This window comes from Vitis riparia, chromosome 14 (genome assembly GCF_004353265.1).
Source record: "Vitis riparia cultivar Riparia Gloire de Montpellier isolate 1030 chromosome 14, EGFV_Vit.rip_1.0, whole genome shotgun sequence".
NCBI classification, from domain to species: Eukaryota; Viridiplantae; Streptophyta; class Magnoliopsida; order Vitales; family Vitaceae; genus Vitis; species Vitis riparia.
The window spans coordinates 217432-236472 of record NC_048444.1 but is presented as its reverse complement, the minus strand read 5'-3'; the positions used below and the strand labels follow the sequence as shown (position 1 = coordinate 236472).

Below are 19041 nucleotides of genomic sequence, written 5' to 3'. Positions count from 1 at the left end.
GGAACTTTTTCTCCCCCTTGAAATCCAATATCTTTCCCGTGAGATATACAATAGACGGCGTTTAAGTCTCCTCTACACTTCGATATCACTGCTCCCTCTTGAGTTTTCCCTAGCCATTACTGGAGAAAATTCCGCTCCCGCCACTCTCTACGTGGGTTCACCTCCAATTTCTACTAACATCATGGATTCATGCTCGTATTGAGGTAATTTTTCCCATACAATAGACGGTTCTTGTTCTTAAGCTATATTTCCATCTTTTTCAAGCCAAAAAGTTCATATATCTTTGCGGGTGTGATGTAAAATTTGATCTTTTTGCTGTTTGTTTTTTCAAGCATGAAGTTTGAATAGTGGGAGTGGTTTTCACTTGCCATAGGTCTACAATTAGCTTTCGTTTTTTGAGGGCTTCAACTATTTCCTGCAATTCGGTCATTCACTTCTGGTTGGGTTTTCGCCCAACAGAATACGTTGAATGAAAAAATCTTCAATTCATGTGTTTGCCCCTTTCGGAGTCCAATTATGGCAGAAGTATTGAGGAATTCACTTGCAATCATCGTCACCTCCAGTGGGTTTACTTGCCAATACCACTCATGTAGACCAACTGGTGGATATAGAATCCATTGCAGTTGTTTTCCGCGTTGCTTGTGTTATAATTCAACTATAAAAACAAGCAAAAAGCAATTGAAAGGGCATGGCGTAGATACGATTTCCTTGAGGGAGAATGGGCGCTCTCAGTTTGAGGTCACTGGACATATAATGATGGAAATGAATTTGTTATTTGGGTCTGAGAGGAGGGATACTCCACGCATTGTCTCAAACATGGTTGCTTGCGTTCAGTCTGGTTTGGTTTGCGAGGAGGATGAGGAAAATATGTTGAATCAAAGAAGAAAAGAAGAATTTGACCCGAGTTATTTGGAACAGAAATTTCCTCCTTTGGGAAATTCAGAAATTCACAAGAACCCAGATTTTGAACATATAGGTGTTGCAGAGCCATTGACGATTTCAACAGGGATATCCAGTGAGTTTGAAGATAAGTTGCATTTTTTAGAGGAAAGGAATGAACAGATATTATCTAAAAGAATATTGATGCTAAGCAGATCCAACAAGGTCAGAAGTGTACTAGAGTTGTATAGGACCATGGAATTTTCGGGTCTTCGACCCAGTTTACATGCCTGTAATTCTCTTCTTTCTTGCCTCTTGAGGAATGAAATGCTTGATGACGCATTGAGAGTTTTTGAGTCGATGAAGGCAAATGAGAGCACTACCGGGCATAGTTATAGCTTGGTACTTAAAGCAATTGCAAATATTCAGGGCTATGATTCAGCTCTAAAGATGTTCAGCAAATTGGAGGTGGAATGCAAAGTAAAGAAGGATTTTGATGTGATTGCTTACACCACAATGATATCGATTTGTGGCAAAGTAAATAACTGGGCTCAGACTGAAAGAATATGGAGAAGTATGAAGGAAAATGGTCTTGTTGGAACAATTGTAACTTATCGTCTATTAGTTAGCGTTTTTGTTCGTTGTGGGCAGAATGAACTAGCCATTGATGCTTACAGTGAGATGATTCAAAATGGATTAAAACCAGGTGAAGATGCAATGAAAGCTATTATTGGTGCATGCGCAAAGGAAGGGAAATGGGACTTGGCATTAAGTGTTTTTCAAAGTATGTTGAATGTTGGTTTGAAGCCGAATCTTATAGCATGCAATGCATTGATTAACTCAATTGGGAAATCCGGGAAGGTCAAGCTGGCATTCAGGGTTTATGATGTTATGAAATCTTTGGGTCATACACCTGATGTTTACACATGGAATGCACTGCTTGGTGCCTTATACAGGGCAAATCGACATGCAGATGCACTTCATCTCTTTGAGAGCATTAGAGAGCAGAGCTCTCAAGTAAATTTACATTTGTACAACACTGCTTTAATGTCCTGCCAGAAGCTTGGGTTATGGAATAGAGCTCTACAACTTTTATGGCAGATGGAAGCTTCGGGACTGTCAGTTTCATCTGCATCATATAATCTTGTTATTGGTGCTTGTGAGGTTGCAAGGAAACCAGAAATTGCATTGCAGGTTTATGAGCACATGGTTCAACAACAGTGCACTCCAGACACATTCACCCATTTGTCTCTAATAAGAAGTTGTACTTGGGGATCGCTTTGGGCTGAAGTGGAGGAAATTCTAAATGTAAGTTAATATTTATGAGAATTTGATAGCATCCAACTTATTTCAGTTACCTTTAGATTCGTCCATTCCTTTCCAACTTGTTAATTTAGAATCAGAGAAAAATATCAGTGTTGATATTTTCTTCAAGGAAGTTTCATATGAAAAGAAAAATTTTCCAAAAAAGCCTCAACCATTGAACCATAAACCATTCCCACAAATTGAAACCAAGGATCGTAACTTTTTTTCTTTCAATAATATAAAACCTTATTATCAGGATTCAATCCTCTTGATCATTGGTCCTTGAAGTTTTCCTACTTGGGGAATGTGCTACTGTATCTATGTGGCCCTTGACACCCATGATGTTGATATCTAACTTAATGTATTTGTAATGTGTAATGCTCCGTGGTAATTTACAACTTCTATGTATAACACTACTATTATTTCTTTTCTCGTTTTCTTTTCATTTTGAAAAGAAAAAGAGGATTTCACAATATTTGTTGGTTATGCAGAGGGCTGGAACAGATGTTTCTCTCTATAATGCTGCTATACAGGGGATGTGTTTAAGAGGCAAGATTGAATCAGCAAAGAAGCTGTACATGAGAATGCGCAAGAGCGGCCTTAAACCTGATGGGAAAACTCGGGCATTGATGCTTCAGAACTTACAGAAAGATGCAATTAGGCCAAGTAACAGGCGGATTTCTCGTCCCAGAAGATATTGATAGAAGAAGACACAAGAAAAAGACATTTCCCACAATTAGTGTGTTAAAAATGTCACACATTGTACCATGTGAGTTGTTCTTATACCATACTTAAGCGAAGAACAGGTTCAAAGCCATCAATGTAAATAAATTATTTATTTTTAGTAGTATCTTATGTTACATCTAATGTCTCCTTTCCTTTGGGTTTCTTAATCTGATAAAAAAGAACTGCCAGGTTCCAAAAAAGACAGATGCAGTTAAGCTCTTCATTTCGATTAGATGGATGGTGGCTAGGGGCAATAGTTTTGCGCTCACTATGGCTCACTCTAAATAGGATTCGCATTACAAGCAGGATAGGAATATGAAAGTCCCACATGTTTTCAACACAGATGCTGCCCCATTTCCCATTTTCAAAGGACTATGATATTGGACTTTCATGCCCTGTAGAAGGATTCAACTCCCTGTTTCTCAACTGATTTTGCGCTGTGTTAAAAGACCCAAGGCACTCTGGGGAAATGTGAATAGTGTTAAGCCAATGAGAAAAAAAAAGAAAAAGAAAAGACAATTCTAATACACACTAGATTGAGAGATGAAAGTGCAGCATGCAAGGTGAGATGAACATCACCTTGTATAAACCGGATATCTTTATAGGCATTTGTAGAAAGTTAGAAACTAGAGGTGACCATAAAACTACAAAAAGACGTTCAGATGGTTTGTGAAAAAGCTTCTTGGCCTTCTGCAGCTGGTGTGTCTGAATCAGACTCCAGTTTTCTCAGGATTAGCTTTTGCTGGGGAAGCTGGCCATTGGAAAATGCTGTGACCTCTGTGTCAATCAACACTGTGTCCTCGTCCTTAAACTCACCCCTTAATATGCCCTTGGCAAGTTCATTTTCAACATTTTGCTGGATCACCCGCTTGACTGGCCTAGCACCATAATTGGGATCATACCCAAGACTTCCTAGCAGCTGAATCGCTGTTTCAGTCACCTGGAGTTTCATCTTCCGGTCTGCTATTCTCAATTGTACCCGTTCCAACTGGAAAACACATGCAAATTATAAGCAGTGCCGAGATTGCATCTCAAGGAAAATAATATTACTAAGCAGCAAATTCCATGCAAAGAAAAATAGAAGGTATGATCAGATTGAAAGCATTAAAGCTGATAATACTCAAGTCACTTCAGAGAGAGACGGATGAAAGGTTATCTTCTGTATCTTCCCAAAGAATTGACCAATGATATGCAGGCGTTTTTTGGAAGGTTGTGAAAGGTCCAGTTTTTCGACAAAATAAAATAGACCCGTGTTGTACACACAAAACATTGACTGTTCATAGGCCAACCATCTTCTAAGCAAGAAAACATGAAACCAACCCAAGGTTGGGTTGTCCTGTCAGAACCCAAGCTGCACCTTTGAGAACTCTACCAGTGGGGGACTCAAATTGGAATGGGAAAAGATGAAGTTTCTACATCATTAAGGTCATTGTGATATACCTCCAATTAGAATAAATCTTGATCCCCATCCCATCAGAAAACAAGTTTAAATGCAAATATATATATTCATGAAAAATTCATTTTTAAGCAATCAAACAACAGTGTAGAGCAACTTACCTGTAACTTGACAATACTGCTTATCTGATCACGGTCCAGAGGCTGGAAAACTATGTACTCATCAACTCGGTTCATGAACTCAGGACGGAAAATTGATCTTGCAGCATCCATTACCCTCTGCTTAATAGTTTCATAAGCTGTCTCTTTTGGTAAGGTCTCATTGTCCATATTGAGAATGTACTGTGAACCCACATTTGAAGTCATAATGAGGACAGTGTTGGTAAAGCTCACAGTGCGACCCTGTGAGTCAGTCACCCTCCCATCATCCAGAATCTGAAGAAACACATTGAACACATCTGAATGGGCCTTTTCTATTTCATCAAACAGAATAACTGCATATGGCCTCCTGCGGACTGTCTCTGTCAACTGCCCTCCTTCCTCGTAACCAACATAACCAGGCGGTGCCCCTATCAATCTTGAAACTGCATGTTTTTCCATGTACTCACTCATATCAATTCGCACAAGGGCTTCTTCAGTGTTGAACATGTAGGAAGCAAGGGCCTTGGCTAGCTCTGTCTTCCCAACACCTGTAGGACCCATGAACATGAAACTAGCAATTGGGCGGTGAGGATCAGAGAGACCTGCTCGGGACCGCTGGATGGCCTCAGCTACTGATCTCACTGCAGGATCTTGACCAACGACACGTTTATGTAGCTCTTCTTCCAAATGTAATAGTTTCTCCCTCTCTGATTGTTGTAGCTTGGAAACAGGGATACCAGTCCATTTACTGACAATTTCAGCAATATCATTCCCTGTAACCTCTTCTCTTAGCATGGATTTCCCAGATTTCATATACTCATCCAACTCTTTTTCCGCATTTTCAAGTTGACGCTGCAAAGAGTTCAGGCTCCCATACTTGAGTTCAGCAGCACGATTAAGGTCATACTCCCGCTCAGCCTGCTGAATCTCAAGATTCACCCTGTCAATCTGTAAACAAATACACACAATTAGTAATTTCAAATGCTTCTTTTGTCAATTTCCATTGGTTTCATTTTATTTAACTTGAAAGTCAGCACATTTACTTTCCAACTAGATCCAACTTTTCCAAGCCTGAGACACATAACAAAGCTGTTCTCATACTGACCGCACAAAAAATGAATACTAAAGAGGAAAATAAGTTATCTGCATAGTGAAAAATATAACTACAAACCTCTTCTTTGATTGACTGAAGGCGTGTCATAACTGATTTTTCATGCTCCCATTGCTCACTCAGCTCTGCTTGTTTCTCTTTTAACAGAGACAGCTCAGCCTCAAGGCGACTCAACCTATCTTTTGAAGCTTTATCTGTATCATTTGTAAGAGACAGCCTTTCCATCTCCAGCTTCAGTACAGAACGGTTGATCTCATCAAGTGCAGTGGGTTTTGATGTAATTTCCATCTTCAGTTTAGCAGCTGCTTCATCAACTAGGTCAATAGCTGCAGAAGATATGAGAATGTTAGCATACATTGTAACTTCAAGATGCTAAAATATCAGCTCCATACAAATAGCTGAGATGTTAAAGCTGAATATGCACCAAACCACATACGTTCTGTTCAGAAACTCAAAAATTGGATGGGTGAATAGTTCAAGAAAACAATTTCCAGGAAGAGGGAAAAAATTGTTCTTGTTTTTGTTTATCCCTCCCTCAAGGCCTGGAAAAGACAGTTGGGCAAAGGTGTGGAGGGCTGCCCCTTTATGCCTAATGTGAACTTTATGGAAGGAAAGGAATGGGAGAGTGTTCAATGATGTCGAACGGGTTGACCAAACCATCAAATATTCATTTGTGTATTTTTTTGCGAATTGGGCTAGGGTGTATATAGGGGATCATACTTTGGTTGATTTTGTAGATTGGTTATTCGTTAAGTAAAGGGTGTGCTCATTTGTCTTTGTGTTGCCTAGTGTTTTGGGCGTCTAGTGTATACTTCATGTGTACTGTTTTCGCCATTTTTTGGCTTTTCTAATACATGCTCTTACCTATAAAAAAAAAAAAAAACAAAGGCCTGGAAAAGACAGTTAAACAAGTTTATCACATTAAGCTGAATTCAAAATGTTTGAATCTTAACCTACAGGCATCAATTTGGAAGACTGGAAAGTGATATCAAACCCCATGCCATCCAATAGATGGTAAAGGAAATGCAAAAATAATGTTTTGGTGCTACATACAAGTATTTTGTTGTCCCCCAAAATACTTTCATAGCATTCTAATGCTGCATACATGCATAATGTTTATTGAATTATTTCCAACAGTGTGCCTCAATACAGGCCATCTGACAATTGAATTGGATTCCATCTCACGATGTCAGTGTCATCGTTTATCAGATCACGATCAAATGAGCAGTTAAATGGATACTAGACCCTTTAAAACTTGTTTACCAAATATGTGAGTATGACTATTACCTTTGTCAGGTAAAAAGCGACCACTGATGTAACGATCAGACAGAATTGCCGCCTCCACAAGTGCACTGTCAGAGATGCGGACACCATGATGCAGTTCATATCTTTCCCGCAACCCACGAAGTATGGAAATTGTATCTTCCACTGTAGGTTGATCCACATAAACTTGCTGGAAACGACGTTCCAATGCTGGATCTTTCTCAATATATTTCCGATACTCATCCAGTGTTGTTGCACCAATACATCGCAACTCTCCACGACCAAGCATTGGTTTCAGTAGATTGCCCGCATCCATTGCACCATTTGTAGCACCTGAAACAGATATATGGAGTTAATTCATTGCCATCCATCTATTATCAGTTTGTTAACAAAATATCATCCAGCATATGAAGAATTAATCAAGCTCCTTTGCATATTTGTCAGACTTTGAAAAAATCAGGCATCTGAAAATAGAAATTATGAAAGCAAATCACCTGCTCCAACAACTGTGTGGATCTCGTCAATAAAAAGGATAGTCTGGCCATCTGATTCTGTTACTTCCTTGAGTACAGCCTTCAGCCTATCCTCAAATTCCCCTCGAAATTTTGCCCCAGCTATGAGTGCACCCATGTCAAGAGATATAAGCTGGAAATGGAAAGATCATATCATTATCAAGGCTTCAGTACTTGAATTGATAGATTAGACATCCCAACCCTTCATGATAATGGGAGAGAGACATATTTCAAGGAGAAGCAGGAAAAGATCTTTTAGACAAAACACACACCTTACGATTCATCAAAGCTTGAGGCACATCCCCTTGCACGATTCTCTGAGCAAGCCTGTTGAAAGGATATATTTCAGATAAAAAGACACATGAGAGAAAGATATCTCCAGGATTAGAAGCAACTATCTTAGCAAGTTTATGAAGCAAAGAAACAATTCAACCTGTAACATTTCCCAAGCAATGCCATATAATAAACACGCCTGCTCAGAAGGTTGTGGCAATCAAAGTTGGCCCATATTCAAACATTGTTATCACTATGCTTACCTTTGATGCCACGTCCTCACTAATAGCAGCACACTACAAAGTCCTACTAAACTCTAATCCCCTGAGTGCTAGATGCATGAGCCCAGAGGGTATGTATATGGGTGCATTAAGTTTGATCTTTAAGCTCATCGGCTTAAAAACACCAAGTTCATTGGTAGAACAGCCACAAGCTGATAAGCTTGTAGAAAAAATAAGCTAGGAGCGCTAGATTTTGAACCTAGCTCAACCAGGGATCATAACATCCAGGGACACTGAATTCCAATTACAAGACTCGATATGAAAACAAGCAAAAAAAACAAATTGCTTACCCTTCAGAAATTGCAGTTTTTCCAACACCTGGCTCACCAATTAGCACAGGATTGTTCTTTGTTCTCCTGGAGAGAATCTGGATGCACCTCCGTATTTCATCATCTCTTCCTATTACTGGGTCAAGCTTTCCTGCTTTTGCCATGGCTGTCAAATCTTTTCCATATTTCTCAAGTGCTTCATACTTCCCTTCAGGATCTATAACAAACTCAAAGGTAAGAAAAATTACTACAAGATAAATTTTTTTAAATGCAAGATTATTGTAAGATATTGAGAATACAAAATAGCATATAAAGTTCCTAAAAAGCAACAGTGAAGCAATTTCATTAAACAACATCAAGATTCGAGGCAACATGTGCTAAAGCTTTAAATAACCGAAGCTATAAGAATCATAGTTGTTAAAAACTAAAAATACACAATATGATAGATACTTTATGAAAATCAGTAGGTATCACAATCCGTATCATAATTTAAGCATCTCTTGCAACACATAAACAATACGATATATAATGTACAACAATACATGCATCTTTAATCATTTTTAAGGAAAATCAAATTCAATTTTTTTTTCTTGGAGAGAATTGTTATATTAATTGTTCAAAATGTATGATATGGTTAGAAATTGATATAAAATGGGGGGAGGGGTAAAATAATACTATATGAAAAGCTACATTTTTTTTTTGTCAAAGGTCATGTTGGAAGTTATAGTAAATTTATTCTTACAATAAATATTGGAAAATTTCCATTTGAATGATTGGAATTTTGACATTGAAAATGATGGTAATTGATGAATAGAAACTTTTGCTTAATATACTAGTTTTGCAAATATAATGAGTTGGAATTTTTAGAATATAAAAATTAAAAACTTTTGAGATGACATATAAAGACATATATATATCAACAACACATATTAAGTCCATATGCCTAGTAAAATTTAGAAATAAAATTTATATTTAAAAATTTTAGAAGTTTGCTTTTGTAAATTATATGATGAACCTATACATTATACTCATATTTTGTTCGATTGAACATTTCAAACTCTAGTATTCAATGTTTTCAGAGTGAACCACTAATTCAAGTTAATGAAAAACAGAAATTTTATACATAAATAACTACATAACCATGATTAGGCAAAACTTGGACTGATTCATGCTGCCATCTACAGGCCATGGTGTCACAATGTAAAATCCAATGTTGAATGGTTTAAATTTGCATCTGAATCCCCCATCCACATTCAATAGTTACACAGGTTCAGAAAACCAAAACAAGTAACCCTCATGCAAATTCCATTATTCATTCAAGCACATTAGCAGAGAGATAAAAGTGATTACTAGCTGAAAAGTAAAAGAAAGAGAAATGATTATCACCTTGATCAATGACTTGTTGGCGTCCTCTTATGGCCTCGATTGCAGATTTTAAGGCTTTCTGGGAGATTTGAAAATCCTTAAACAGTTGCTTCCCAAAACGTTGATCTTGTGCAAAGGCAAGAACCAAGTGCTCAACTGACACAAAGGAATCACCATACTCTTTCTTGTACTCCCTGGCCCGCTGAATCAAGCTTTCTAAGTCCCGTCCTAACATTGAACCAGCTGATTCACCAATAACCTGGCATGATCGGATAGATGCAGTCATAAATAATCATGCACCAAGCATAAAATTGACAGAGAAATAAACATATAAAATGACATTATGCAATCCAACCAATTAACCCAGTACATGATGCAATATCACCTAGGCAGCACACAGGACATGATGAACCAAGTTCCGGGATTCACACATTTACCAGGATATCGCTGGTAGAATGCACCTAGAGTAATACTTCACAAGTGAATGAGGAAAGACTACGTAAGGAGTCAGTGACCATTCATGGGAAAGACTAAGCTATTATTTGAGTGCCTTCCAGCACCTATCACATGGTTCTAAGGTTTAACTTAATATAAATAAGTGGGCTAACCTAGGTTTTCATAGCAGGGAGTAAAACAAGTCAGTTTCTTTACACCAACTTAGAATGTGAAAGGGGCTTCTGATACCACAGCTCGACTTCACAAAAGGAAGGCGTTACAGAGTCACTATGCCGGGATAAAATTCAGATACTTTATAAGTCACCTTAGGCTGACGTTGAATGAACTTGTCAGTGGCATCAAGGAGACGGGTATTATCAACCCCAGCCTTCGAGAAGATTCTGCGAGCAAGTCCATTCTTCTGCTCCAGCAGAGCCTTCATCAAATGCTCTGTCTCTACTATCTGATGCTTGTTCTCCTTTGCCACTTCTGGTGAAGAAACAATTGCTTGCCAAGCCATCTCTGTGAAATCTTGTTGAGTGATCTGACATCATAACATGTAAAGCCCATTTCAACATACTGAGAAATCTATGCATAATTCACTTTGCTGAGATCAGAAACTACATAAAAAAAAAATGCTAGTCTTGAAAATTTCATCCTTCTCAGTGGATCACCATAACAAGGTGTACAGTGGAAAAATGAAAAACAGAATTCATTTCAAAATCGAACCAATACAGAAGAAAACCAATTTCCATCGTTTGGTTGACGAGAAAACATGGGAATAGAATACAAAATAGCGCGTTGAATTGAGATAAATTTTCATGTCAAGAAAAAGCACTTCCACGAAATCAGTCTCCATAAACTTGGTTGAAATCGTTTTTCCATATTTGAAAACAAATTCACCACAAAACAATAATCCACAAATGGGAGAAACTCAGCGAGCCAACAAATCAAAACAGGAAAAAAAAAATGTAGATAATAGGAGTACAAGACTCACCCTTCCACCGGAAGCATCGCATCGAACAACAAAAGACCTGGGACACTTACCCGACCCAGCAAACCGTTTGGAAAGAAAGACATCGTTTTGCTTCAACCTCAACGAATTTAGGGCTTTCAAAGACCTACGCCTTGCAGACAAGTTGAGAGAGGGGCGGGGGTGAGGAGAAAGAGCGGGTCCGTTGGAGCAGTTGGTGGGAAAACGAAGGTGAACACGGGAAAACGACGTCGTTGCGGCCATTAGGAGGTTTGAATTGGAAGAGAGAAGGGTTTTGTGAGGAATTAAATAAATGTTTGGACAGAGTCTTCTGGGAGGTTCTAGGGGGCTTGGGTGTTTGATTTGAGACTCGAGAATTGAGATTCCAGAATGTGAAGCTAAAATTTGAAATAGAGAGTTCAAGAACTCTATAGTGCTCTCGTCTGTTTCCTCCCTTCACACACGTGGCTGCCCATTATGGAATTTGGATATGAATGTTAAGATCCTTTTCCCATCATTTTTTTCTTTTTTTTTTTAAATTATCCTGTCTAAATAGATATCAGCAAAAATCTAACTTCCAAATCCATGTCTATGAAATTCTTGTACCATTCAACCGTCAGCAAATATTAATTTTTTCTACAAAGCCATGTAATTCAGGTACATTTAAATTGCACGATATCACTTCATTAGTGATGATATTTTCAATAGATGATGGATTGATCTTTTTGATATTTTAAAATAAAAATATTAAAAATTAAAAAGATAAATATATCAAAAAATTTATGAGTGAAGTAATAGAAAATATATATATATATATATATATATATATATGAAAATTAATTAATAATAAAATAATAAAATAAATTTAAAATAATAACAAATCTTTGTTTTCCACCCATACTTCATCCCTTTTGAGTTTACATAATGGACTTTTTCATCAAGTTCACCCTTTTTTCCAATTATTTTGGCTACTTTTCTTGTCGATTTTGATTGATTTTTTTTTTTTTTTTCTGATATTTCGTTTTTTTTTCATTCTTTCTTTCTTTTTTTTTTTTTTGGAGTTTTCTCTCATCACTTATCTTCTACATTTTTAATTTTTTTTTATTTTGCTTTAGCCAGGTTTTCAAAGAAATAACCTCAAAATTTCATCATTGCCTATGGATTTATAAAGTTATTGGAAAATCCAGAGTATGCAAGAAATTTTCAAGAATCGCATGTCAAAAAATAAGATTAATATACAAGACAAGTTAGAAAAAGAAATTAATATATAAAGCAATAAAATCAAAATACAAAATAACAAAATATGAGACAATGTAATATGAATATAAAGCAATGTAGTTCAAATTATATATGTGAATTAATGATAATTTTCCATGGATAGTAAATTGATAGTGTAACCTCACCTTTGATATTAATTAATATATTTTTTGTAAAGTATTTTTAAAATGATTAAAAATTTTGATAATTTTTTAATTACGTCTGTATCCTCCATGAATACATAATATTTTTATAGAGATAAACGGATATATATTGATATATTTGGGAAGAGAATATTATTTTTGAAAACGATTAAAAACTAATTTTTTTAGAACTATATTAAAAAATTATATTTGAGGACATCACTAAATAAACCTTTGGATTTTGTCATTCAATTTTTATTTATTTGTTTTATAATATTATTATGTTATCAACCCTTATGCAGAAAAGGTAAAAAAATAAAATTATTTCAATTTTAAAAAATGTGAGAAAAAAATGTTGTCATTATGATTATTTTTATTTTGAGAAGAAATGTCTCCTCTTTTTTTTTTTTTTTCAAACAATCATTGTGATTTTCAATTTGATATTTTTTTTATAAAAAAAAAAAAAAAAAAAATATTGGATCGAGTTACCACCATCCTCGTAATTCAAGTGGCTTAATTTGCAAGAAACATCAAATATAAAAATAGGAAACTTTAGCTTTTAAGTCGGTATGAAGTCATGTTGTGGTACTAAAAGTGAAAGATGATTCCTTAACCCTCTCAGCCGAATCAGCCCACAGCCACAGGGCACCTTGGGATTTCCTCAATCCCTACTCTTGGAATATATGAAATCATGAAATGCTGTTTACTTTCCCAGATACCACCCTTTTTCTTCTGTTGGCAGTGACTTTGTTTTATAGCATTAATTTTAATAACAACACAAGTTCTCAAGAAAATTGATTATTCAATATGGGTTTTGTTTTCCTTGAATCCTGTTTGCCCTTACTTCCTGAGTTGGAATGGTATTAGAACCTCATTTCATGGAAAATCGTATGTTCAAACCTCAATTTATTGAATCCAAACAAGGTTATCAAGGTTTCTATTCATGGGTATGGAACCCTGCTTCCTTTTAAAAAGATCGGTTGTTCAACAAAGTCTATTATTGGTAATGACTGACTTGACAACTTGCACACATCCAAGAAATTATGTGTCTTGGGCAAGTACCACAGTTCTTAATTGATGCCTTGCTTCTTTTATTCAAATTCAAAAAGAAAAAGGGAAATTTTGAATGATATGCAGTAGCCAGTAAGAGCATTTTACAGGGGTATGTTTCAACAGGGAATGCCCTTGAACAATCATGGATGAGCAAAAACCCTTTTAGTGGCAAATCAAGAACTAAATTTCGATGGCTTCTCTTCTGCCGTGACTCTAGTTATGCCAACAAACAGTTTACAAAACGAATATTCAAGTCAACTTGGAACCAAATTATAACCACTTCATCCAAAGATTGATTAAATGAAATTAGCATGAAATGTCTGATTGGAGCTGGCAGGTAAGCTGTATACAAACAAGCATGATGAATAATTGCAGATTTCTAGAATGTTGGTCCACAACAAATCAATTTCGGATTTCAAATGTGAAATGCGTTTGTCCAACTATAATGATTTTAATAATCATCACAATGATCAACATAATTGACCTTTCTTCTGAATGTTATGTGCAACTCAGATCAAGTTTCAAGGGGATTTCGGTTTTCTGTGGCAAAACAAGTCATTCCAGACTCTTTTATTTCTTGAAATTAAAATAAAAAATATAAAGAAACTTTGTAATAGTGATTAACTCACAACCTAGACTATTAACATGCACACTATATGGACTCATCTTTTGCCATTTCCTCTTTCCAAATGTGACCATAATCCAATTGAAGTAGGAAGTCGGTTTGTGCAACTATCAAGATAATCTTCAACACCAGTGTTCTTAATAGAAATGCTCAACTGGAGACACATTGCTCAACATAAACGACTGGGATAATAAAAACATAATCACATCATCCAATCAACTTAACCAAAAAAAGAAAGAAAAAGAAAAAAAGGTATACCAAGTAGAAGTGAAGTGAAAAGCAACATCTATACGAAGAAGGCATAGACCTGGATCAAAACACAATGAGTGATAAATGTGCATCAGCCAACTGCCTCTCCTCATCAGGGATTCACCAACTTCACTATCTAAACCAGCTCCAAAACTACCTATACAGAGACAGAATAGAAAAATTAGTTTTAGGAGCCAGAATTGATGTTAACACTGAAAGGGGTATTCAAGTAACTAAACCCACCCTTGGAAATTGCAAATCATAGTATAACACAAACACATTTGCTCTGCTTTGGTTGGCTCGCCACTTTTTTTTCTGTTCCACGAGAAAATAATACAAAATTAAACAAGAAATAGTGATAACTACAAAAGAAATCCATTTATTTTTCTTTTCCATAGCATCAATTACACATTCATGAATAAAGATGAATTTTGTAACCAGGGAGCCACGCCTTACAGTGATAACTACAAAAAATGAATCACATAAAAATAAAAATGAAAAAGGAGGAGGAAATTACATAAACCATAGATATGACCACTTTAAGTAAGTGCATTAAGAGCAAAGAGATGTGTCTTGGATGCTGCCGAAGAGCAAACTAAACACAGAATCATTTCATTTTGAAGTGGACACCAAAGGTATGCAAAGAACTGATGGAATAAAAGGTTTTTTATGTTGAAGAATCCATAATGGTTCCTTGAATATCTTAAGAAGGGCACATACCTTTATCTGAAGAAGGTGGCTGAACAACAACATGCATGGTTGTAACTCCACCAGGAATATCACATAATGGGCTCCTGCACTCTCCAATTGTTCTGTTATTCTCTAAAATTTTGCCTGCACTTATTAACTTGACATCTTTCACGGTCTTTGGACCATTCTCCTTCTCTGGCCAAACAGATGATTTGTTTAAAAATCTCGAATAACATTAAATAGCTAAAAAACTTGTAACTAAGGATATAGAGAAATGACAAGGAAGCAATACATGAGAAGCAATATAAAACACAAAATGAAGGCCACAAAAATCAGAAGCAGAAGGTTCTATGAATGTACTGGCTGGTGCAACCTAATGCTTTAATGCAACTCTTAATGCTATAACACAGAAAATACATACGCATGAAGGTACCCTTAAAAAGTTGTAAAGATATGATTTCTCTATAAAATAAAATAAAATAAAATAAAAAAATGTTATAGATATTACAATGGCTGGTGTAGTGAATAAATATTTGGATAACATTTTGTATATCATGCAATCCACAATAGGCTTGGAAACACTTCCCAATTTTTTTTAAAGAAGAAAAAAAAGAAAAAAGAAAAGCACTTCATGAAAAACTCAGAAAATTCACTTCTCTATAACATTCTGCATTGTCTCAAGTCAACCATCAAAATAAACACATGGGACCCCCATTGCACATGAGCAATCTTATGCGGGTCTGTCACCACTTCCAAGACAGCTGATATCCGCAAATGAAACTAAAACCACAGTTCAGTTTTTTACCTTTTTAATTGTGAAATTCACTCTGGTTTTGAAATGATTTTGACTCTAAGAAGCTCCTGTCTTTGCTATGGAAGTTTTATCTTTGCTGCTTTATATCTTATATACCACCCTTCAATTAAATAAAGCCTTGCAATGAAATATTTCTCACTGAAAATCACTTCTATTTAATACTCTGACACTTCAAGCAAGGCATCATCACAACCACCAGAATAACAATATGAATGCCGATATACATAAGAAATCATGTACTGTTCTTCACAACTTCCATGAAAGATGATATAAAGTCTGCATTCCCAAAGGTCACTAATGAAATTACAAACTGCGGCACCAGTTTCTCAACTGTGCAATGTACTCTAGGTTTGCAAGCAGTATCATGCAATCTACTCTGGGTTTGAAAACACTGCTTGCATCTTAATAGCTCCTTTGTGAACACAAAAGGTATGCATCTGCTGGTTCTCACTGTCTTCTATATCAGACCACCAGCCTCAAATTAAAAGAAGACTTCAATGGAAAGTTTTTCTCACTGAAAATCACTTCTTGATATTCTGCCACTTCAAGTAAGGCCTATAAGTAGGAATTCTGCATTAACCATAGGGTGATCTTCACTATTTCCGCAGCTTCTGATATAAAGCCTGCCTTTACCTTAACAGCCAAAAGACTTGGAGTCCCAAGATCTTCCACCCCAAAACAATAGGTTTCCAAATTTGATTTACAAAACAAAGAACGAGACCACAAGAAAGTGCAAGTTCAGGACATGTGGAGAGAGGGCAAAGAGAATTAAAATCTAAGGCATAAATAACTCTGTTTTACTTCAGTTACTGGAGTTGATCTTCTGCTTGGGGATCCAGTACAAAATGTTAATCAGATTCCCTAAAGGAAACTCAAAACATGCAATCAAAATATTGAGAAACGAGAGCTAATTCACCATCTTACTCAAAAAACAAGAAATAAAAATTAAAGCCAATGCACCTTAGTTTGTAATAAAAATAGGTTCTTCCATCGCAACAAATAAAGGTAGGGAGCCAAAATAAATAGTTAAATATATTAACTTAAGCCACGTTATGCCCAGGCCTATTTCAACTTTCCATAGAGTTCTTGCTGACTATTCTCTGATGCAACCAAATGAACGAGATTGTTACATGCCATTTCATCTTTTATTATCAGTACACAGTGATTACTCCCTTGCTTCTAATGACTCTATTCTAGAAAAAATAGATTTGTGAGTGCAAATGGAATGAAAAAGGAAGTTTCACAGATGGAATATTCAAATTCAATTTAAAGTCCTCAGATTAAGAATGAAATTCATAACACAAAGCTTGTAGGTGTTCACAGATTTGAAGTTTGACCAAAAGACCCGGTCTAACCTTTAGGCCATTGAGCAAGGACATTTTCCTTCAAGGTTGCAACACTGGTAGCGGCAGAAAAGCTTTTAGGACCAATATCAGATCCATCGGTCAAACGGAACTTGATCTCTAGTTGATCTTGCACTCCAGACATCTTCAAGGATCCAGCGAACTTTTTGAATCCCAACACCCAAGATCTTCACTAGAGTTCTTCCAAAAAGAATCAGTCAACAGGACAGGAAAATCCAGTAACTTAATGGAAACCCCCTATAAGCAGTCGAGAGCCCACTAAAGTACTCCAATTGGGTTCTCTCAGAAACCGAAAATTCATCCAATAATCAATCAGGTATTCTGCAAAATCAAATTACAACAAAAAAATATAGAGTCTATGAGTTGGTTGGAATAAAATAGGAAAGTACCAACCAGAATAGGTAATTATACAAAAGAGGAAACTCCATAAAGATCACAGATACACGAATTGAGATTTGTAGCGAGGAAAATTGACAGCCAAAGATGGAATGAAATCAACTCCAATATTTCACACAAGGTCAAATCTCACACAACCATCCTCAGCAAAAGCAAAACCAAAACCAAAGAGGAAAAAATATATCAATCTCCAAATGGGCAGAAAAAAAAAAAAGAAAAAAAAAAAGGAAAACGTAGATCGTCAACTGGATCACTCCAAATCAATCAAAAATCAAATCCCACACAAGGAAAACCCTCAAAGGAAAATAAAAAAGTAAGACCCTTGATGGGCAGGTTGCTTGGTCTTACTTGGGCACTGAAATCGATCTGGGTGAACTCTGTTTACAGTTTTCTTTAGTTTTTTTTTTTTTTTTCCTCCTCTCTTTTTTTGGTGTGTCAACAATTTAGTTCAGAAATCAAGGCAGAAGAATAAGAAGAAGAAGTGCAGGCGTTCACTTAATGAAACAATAGAAGTGGAAGAAGAGAGATCAATGGGAATCATCCCAGGAGACGAGGCTGTTTCGGAGTATTCAAAGTCATCCAAATCTGTGGTCAATGCATCCATTGTCTTGGGCACTCTCCTTCCATTTCTCCTAAGCCTATGGAAATCGACAGATTTTTCTCCTTTAATGCCAACTTCCAAAGAATGGCACTCCTCCCCACTACGTTACACTTCACATACGCCAATCACAACTTGTGTCTTTCACTCGGACATGCCCTCTCTCTCTGTACCCAACCATTATGCCCCTTTGGTTTACCACTTGTGGGTCCATTCACTTGCCAGCTATCAACCCATCTGCTTCCTCTTTAAAATATTGTATTTTTGGGAAGAAACCCACTTGGGTGCAATTATATTTCATCATAAAATGCTCAACGAGTTAAAAAGGTTTTCATGGGAGTAGCTTCTTCCAATAAAAAATTATTGGCAATGGGCAATGGACATGGTGTTTGACAATCGAAGAGTTCTTCCACCTGGGGGCATGCATTTTATGGGAATCCCAATTAGACCTTTTTTTCTGTGCGCCGAGCACGATAAGGGCTAGTTGGAGTTGGAGTTAGAGGGTCAAACACATGTTTTGACAGCGTAAACATACAAAAGTCAAGATCGGACGGTTTGATCGTAGGGAGGCCGCCTTTCTAGTTGACGAATCAAATGTGGGTCTCCATCACGTTCACGGTTTCACACACAAAAGACCTGGTGAATGAATGCATGCCAATTGCCAACATCTCAATATGTGTTACAATTCATTTGGGTGAAGGGTAAATGGGCAAATAGGCTAATTGCAATGTACGTACAATGTAGTTACGTTGAATCGGTCGGGTAGTTGAGAGAGAAGTTCAAACAACCTTTAAGATTCTTCTTCTTTTGGTTTTGTTTTTCTTTTTCTTATGTTATTGGGGGTTGTAGGCGGCTTTGTTCCATTAAGCTTTGGAAGGAAGAATCAAATCCAAAATGCTTATGAAATATGCAAGCAAATAGGAT

General features: G+C 36.4%; 3 protein-coding genes across 7 annotated transcripts; 1 reads left to right on the top strand and 2 right to left on the bottom strand.

Annotated features, from left to right (window-relative positions):
• Window positions 1-78: 78 nt before the first annotated feature.
• On the top strand, window positions 79-3034 carry LOC117929976 (pentatricopeptide repeat-containing protein At3g29290). Of its 3 annotated transcripts, none has more exons than XM_034850423.1 (3): window positions 79-203; window positions 340-2187; window positions 2676-3034. In XM_034850423.1, the coding sequence occupies exons 2-3, from the start codon at window positions 517-519 to the stop codon at window positions 2883-2885; spliced, it is 1881 nt and encodes a 626-aa protein (XP_034706314.1). In that variant the 5' UTR covers window positions 79-203; window positions 340-516; the 3' UTR covers window positions 2886-3034. The 3 variants fall into 3 exon arrangements, with proteins under 3 accessions (XP_034706314.1, XP_034706313.1, XP_034706312.1); XM_034850422.1 differs by having other exon boundaries at window positions 82-203; window positions 374-2187; XM_034850421.1 differs by having other exon boundaries at window positions 82-203; window positions 333-2187.
• Window positions 3035-3108: 74 nt separating this feature from the next.
• LOC117929975 (chaperone protein ClpB3, chloroplastic) lies at window positions 3109-11316 on the bottom strand. Of its 3 annotated transcripts, XR_004653827.1 has the most exons (11): window positions 10953-11316; window positions 10281-10499; window positions 9542-9779; window positions 8177-8372; window positions 7605-7659; window positions 7315-7465; window positions 6845-7153; window positions 5618-5883; window positions 4468-5394; window positions 3490-3898; window positions 3109-3371 (listed from the first exon to the last, which is right to left on the bottom strand). XR_004653827.1 is itself a non-coding variant. In XM_034850419.1 (10 exons), exons 1-10 carry the CDS (start codon window positions 11190-11192, stop codon window positions 3569-3571), a joined length of 2931 nt encoding a protein of 976 aa, XP_034706310.1. In that variant the 5' UTR covers window positions 11193-11316; the 3' UTR covers window positions 3410-3568. The 3 variants fall into 3 exon arrangements, 2 of the variants coding, with proteins under 2 accessions (XP_034706311.1, XP_034706310.1); XM_034850419.1 differs by lacking the exon at window positions 3109-3371 and having other exon boundaries at window positions 3410-3898; XM_034850420.1 differs by lacking the exons at window positions 10281-10499; window positions 10953-11316 and adding an exon at window positions 10129-10211 and having other exon boundaries at window positions 3109-3898.
• Window positions 11317-14063: 2747 nt separating this feature from the next.
• Window positions 14064-18307, bottom strand: LOC117931347 (membrane-anchored ubiquitin-fold protein 1-like). The gene is made up of 5 exons (XM_034852306.1): window positions 17868-18307; window positions 17115-17444; window positions 14976-15140; window positions 14499-14570; window positions 14064-14412 (listed from the first exon to the last, which is right to left on the bottom strand). Exons 2-4 carry the CDS (start codon window positions 17245-17247, stop codon window positions 14515-14517), a joined length of 354 nt encoding a protein of 117 aa, XP_034708197.1. The 5' UTR covers window positions 17248-17444; window positions 17868-18307; the 3' UTR covers window positions 14064-14412; window positions 14499-14514.
• Between the last annotated feature and the right edge of the window lie 734 nt (window positions 18308-19041).

Excerpts from the sequence above, each read along its gene's own strand:
- LOC117929976 (XM_034850423.1), top strand. The coding sequence starts at position 517 with ATGGCAGAAGTATTGAGGAATTCACTTGCAATCATCGTCACCTCCAGT. Across the intron at positions 2,188-2,675 it reads AAGTGGAGGAAATTCTAAAT|AGGGCTGGAACAGATGTTTC; the intron begins GTAAGTTAATAT and ends TTGGTTATGCAG.
- LOC117929975 (XM_034850419.1), bottom strand. The coding sequence starts at position 11,192 with ATGGCCGCAACGACGTCGTTTTCCCGTGTTCACCTTCGTTTTCCCACC. Across the intron at positions 8,373-9,541 it reads CCAACAAGTCATTGATCAAG|ATCCTGAAGGGAAGTATGAA; the intron begins GTGATAATCATT and ends AGTTTGTTATAG. Across the intron at positions 7,154-7,314 it reads CCACACAGTTGTTGGAGCAG|GTGCTACAAATGGTGCAATG; the intron begins GTGATTTGCTTT and ends TATCTGTTTCAG.
- LOC117931347 (XM_034852306.1), bottom strand. The coding sequence starts at position 17,247 with ATGTCTGGAGTGCAAGATCAACTAGAGATCAAGTTCCGTTTGACCGAT. Across the intron at positions 15,141-17,114 it reads CCTTGCTCAATGGCCTAAAG|AGAAGGAGAATGGTCCAAAG; the intron begins GTTAGACCGGGT and ends CTGTTTGGCCAG. Across the intron at positions 14,571-14,975 it reads GCCACCTTCTTCAGATAAAG|AAAAAAAAGTGGCGAGCCAA; the intron begins GTATGTGCCCTT and ends CTCGTGGAACAG.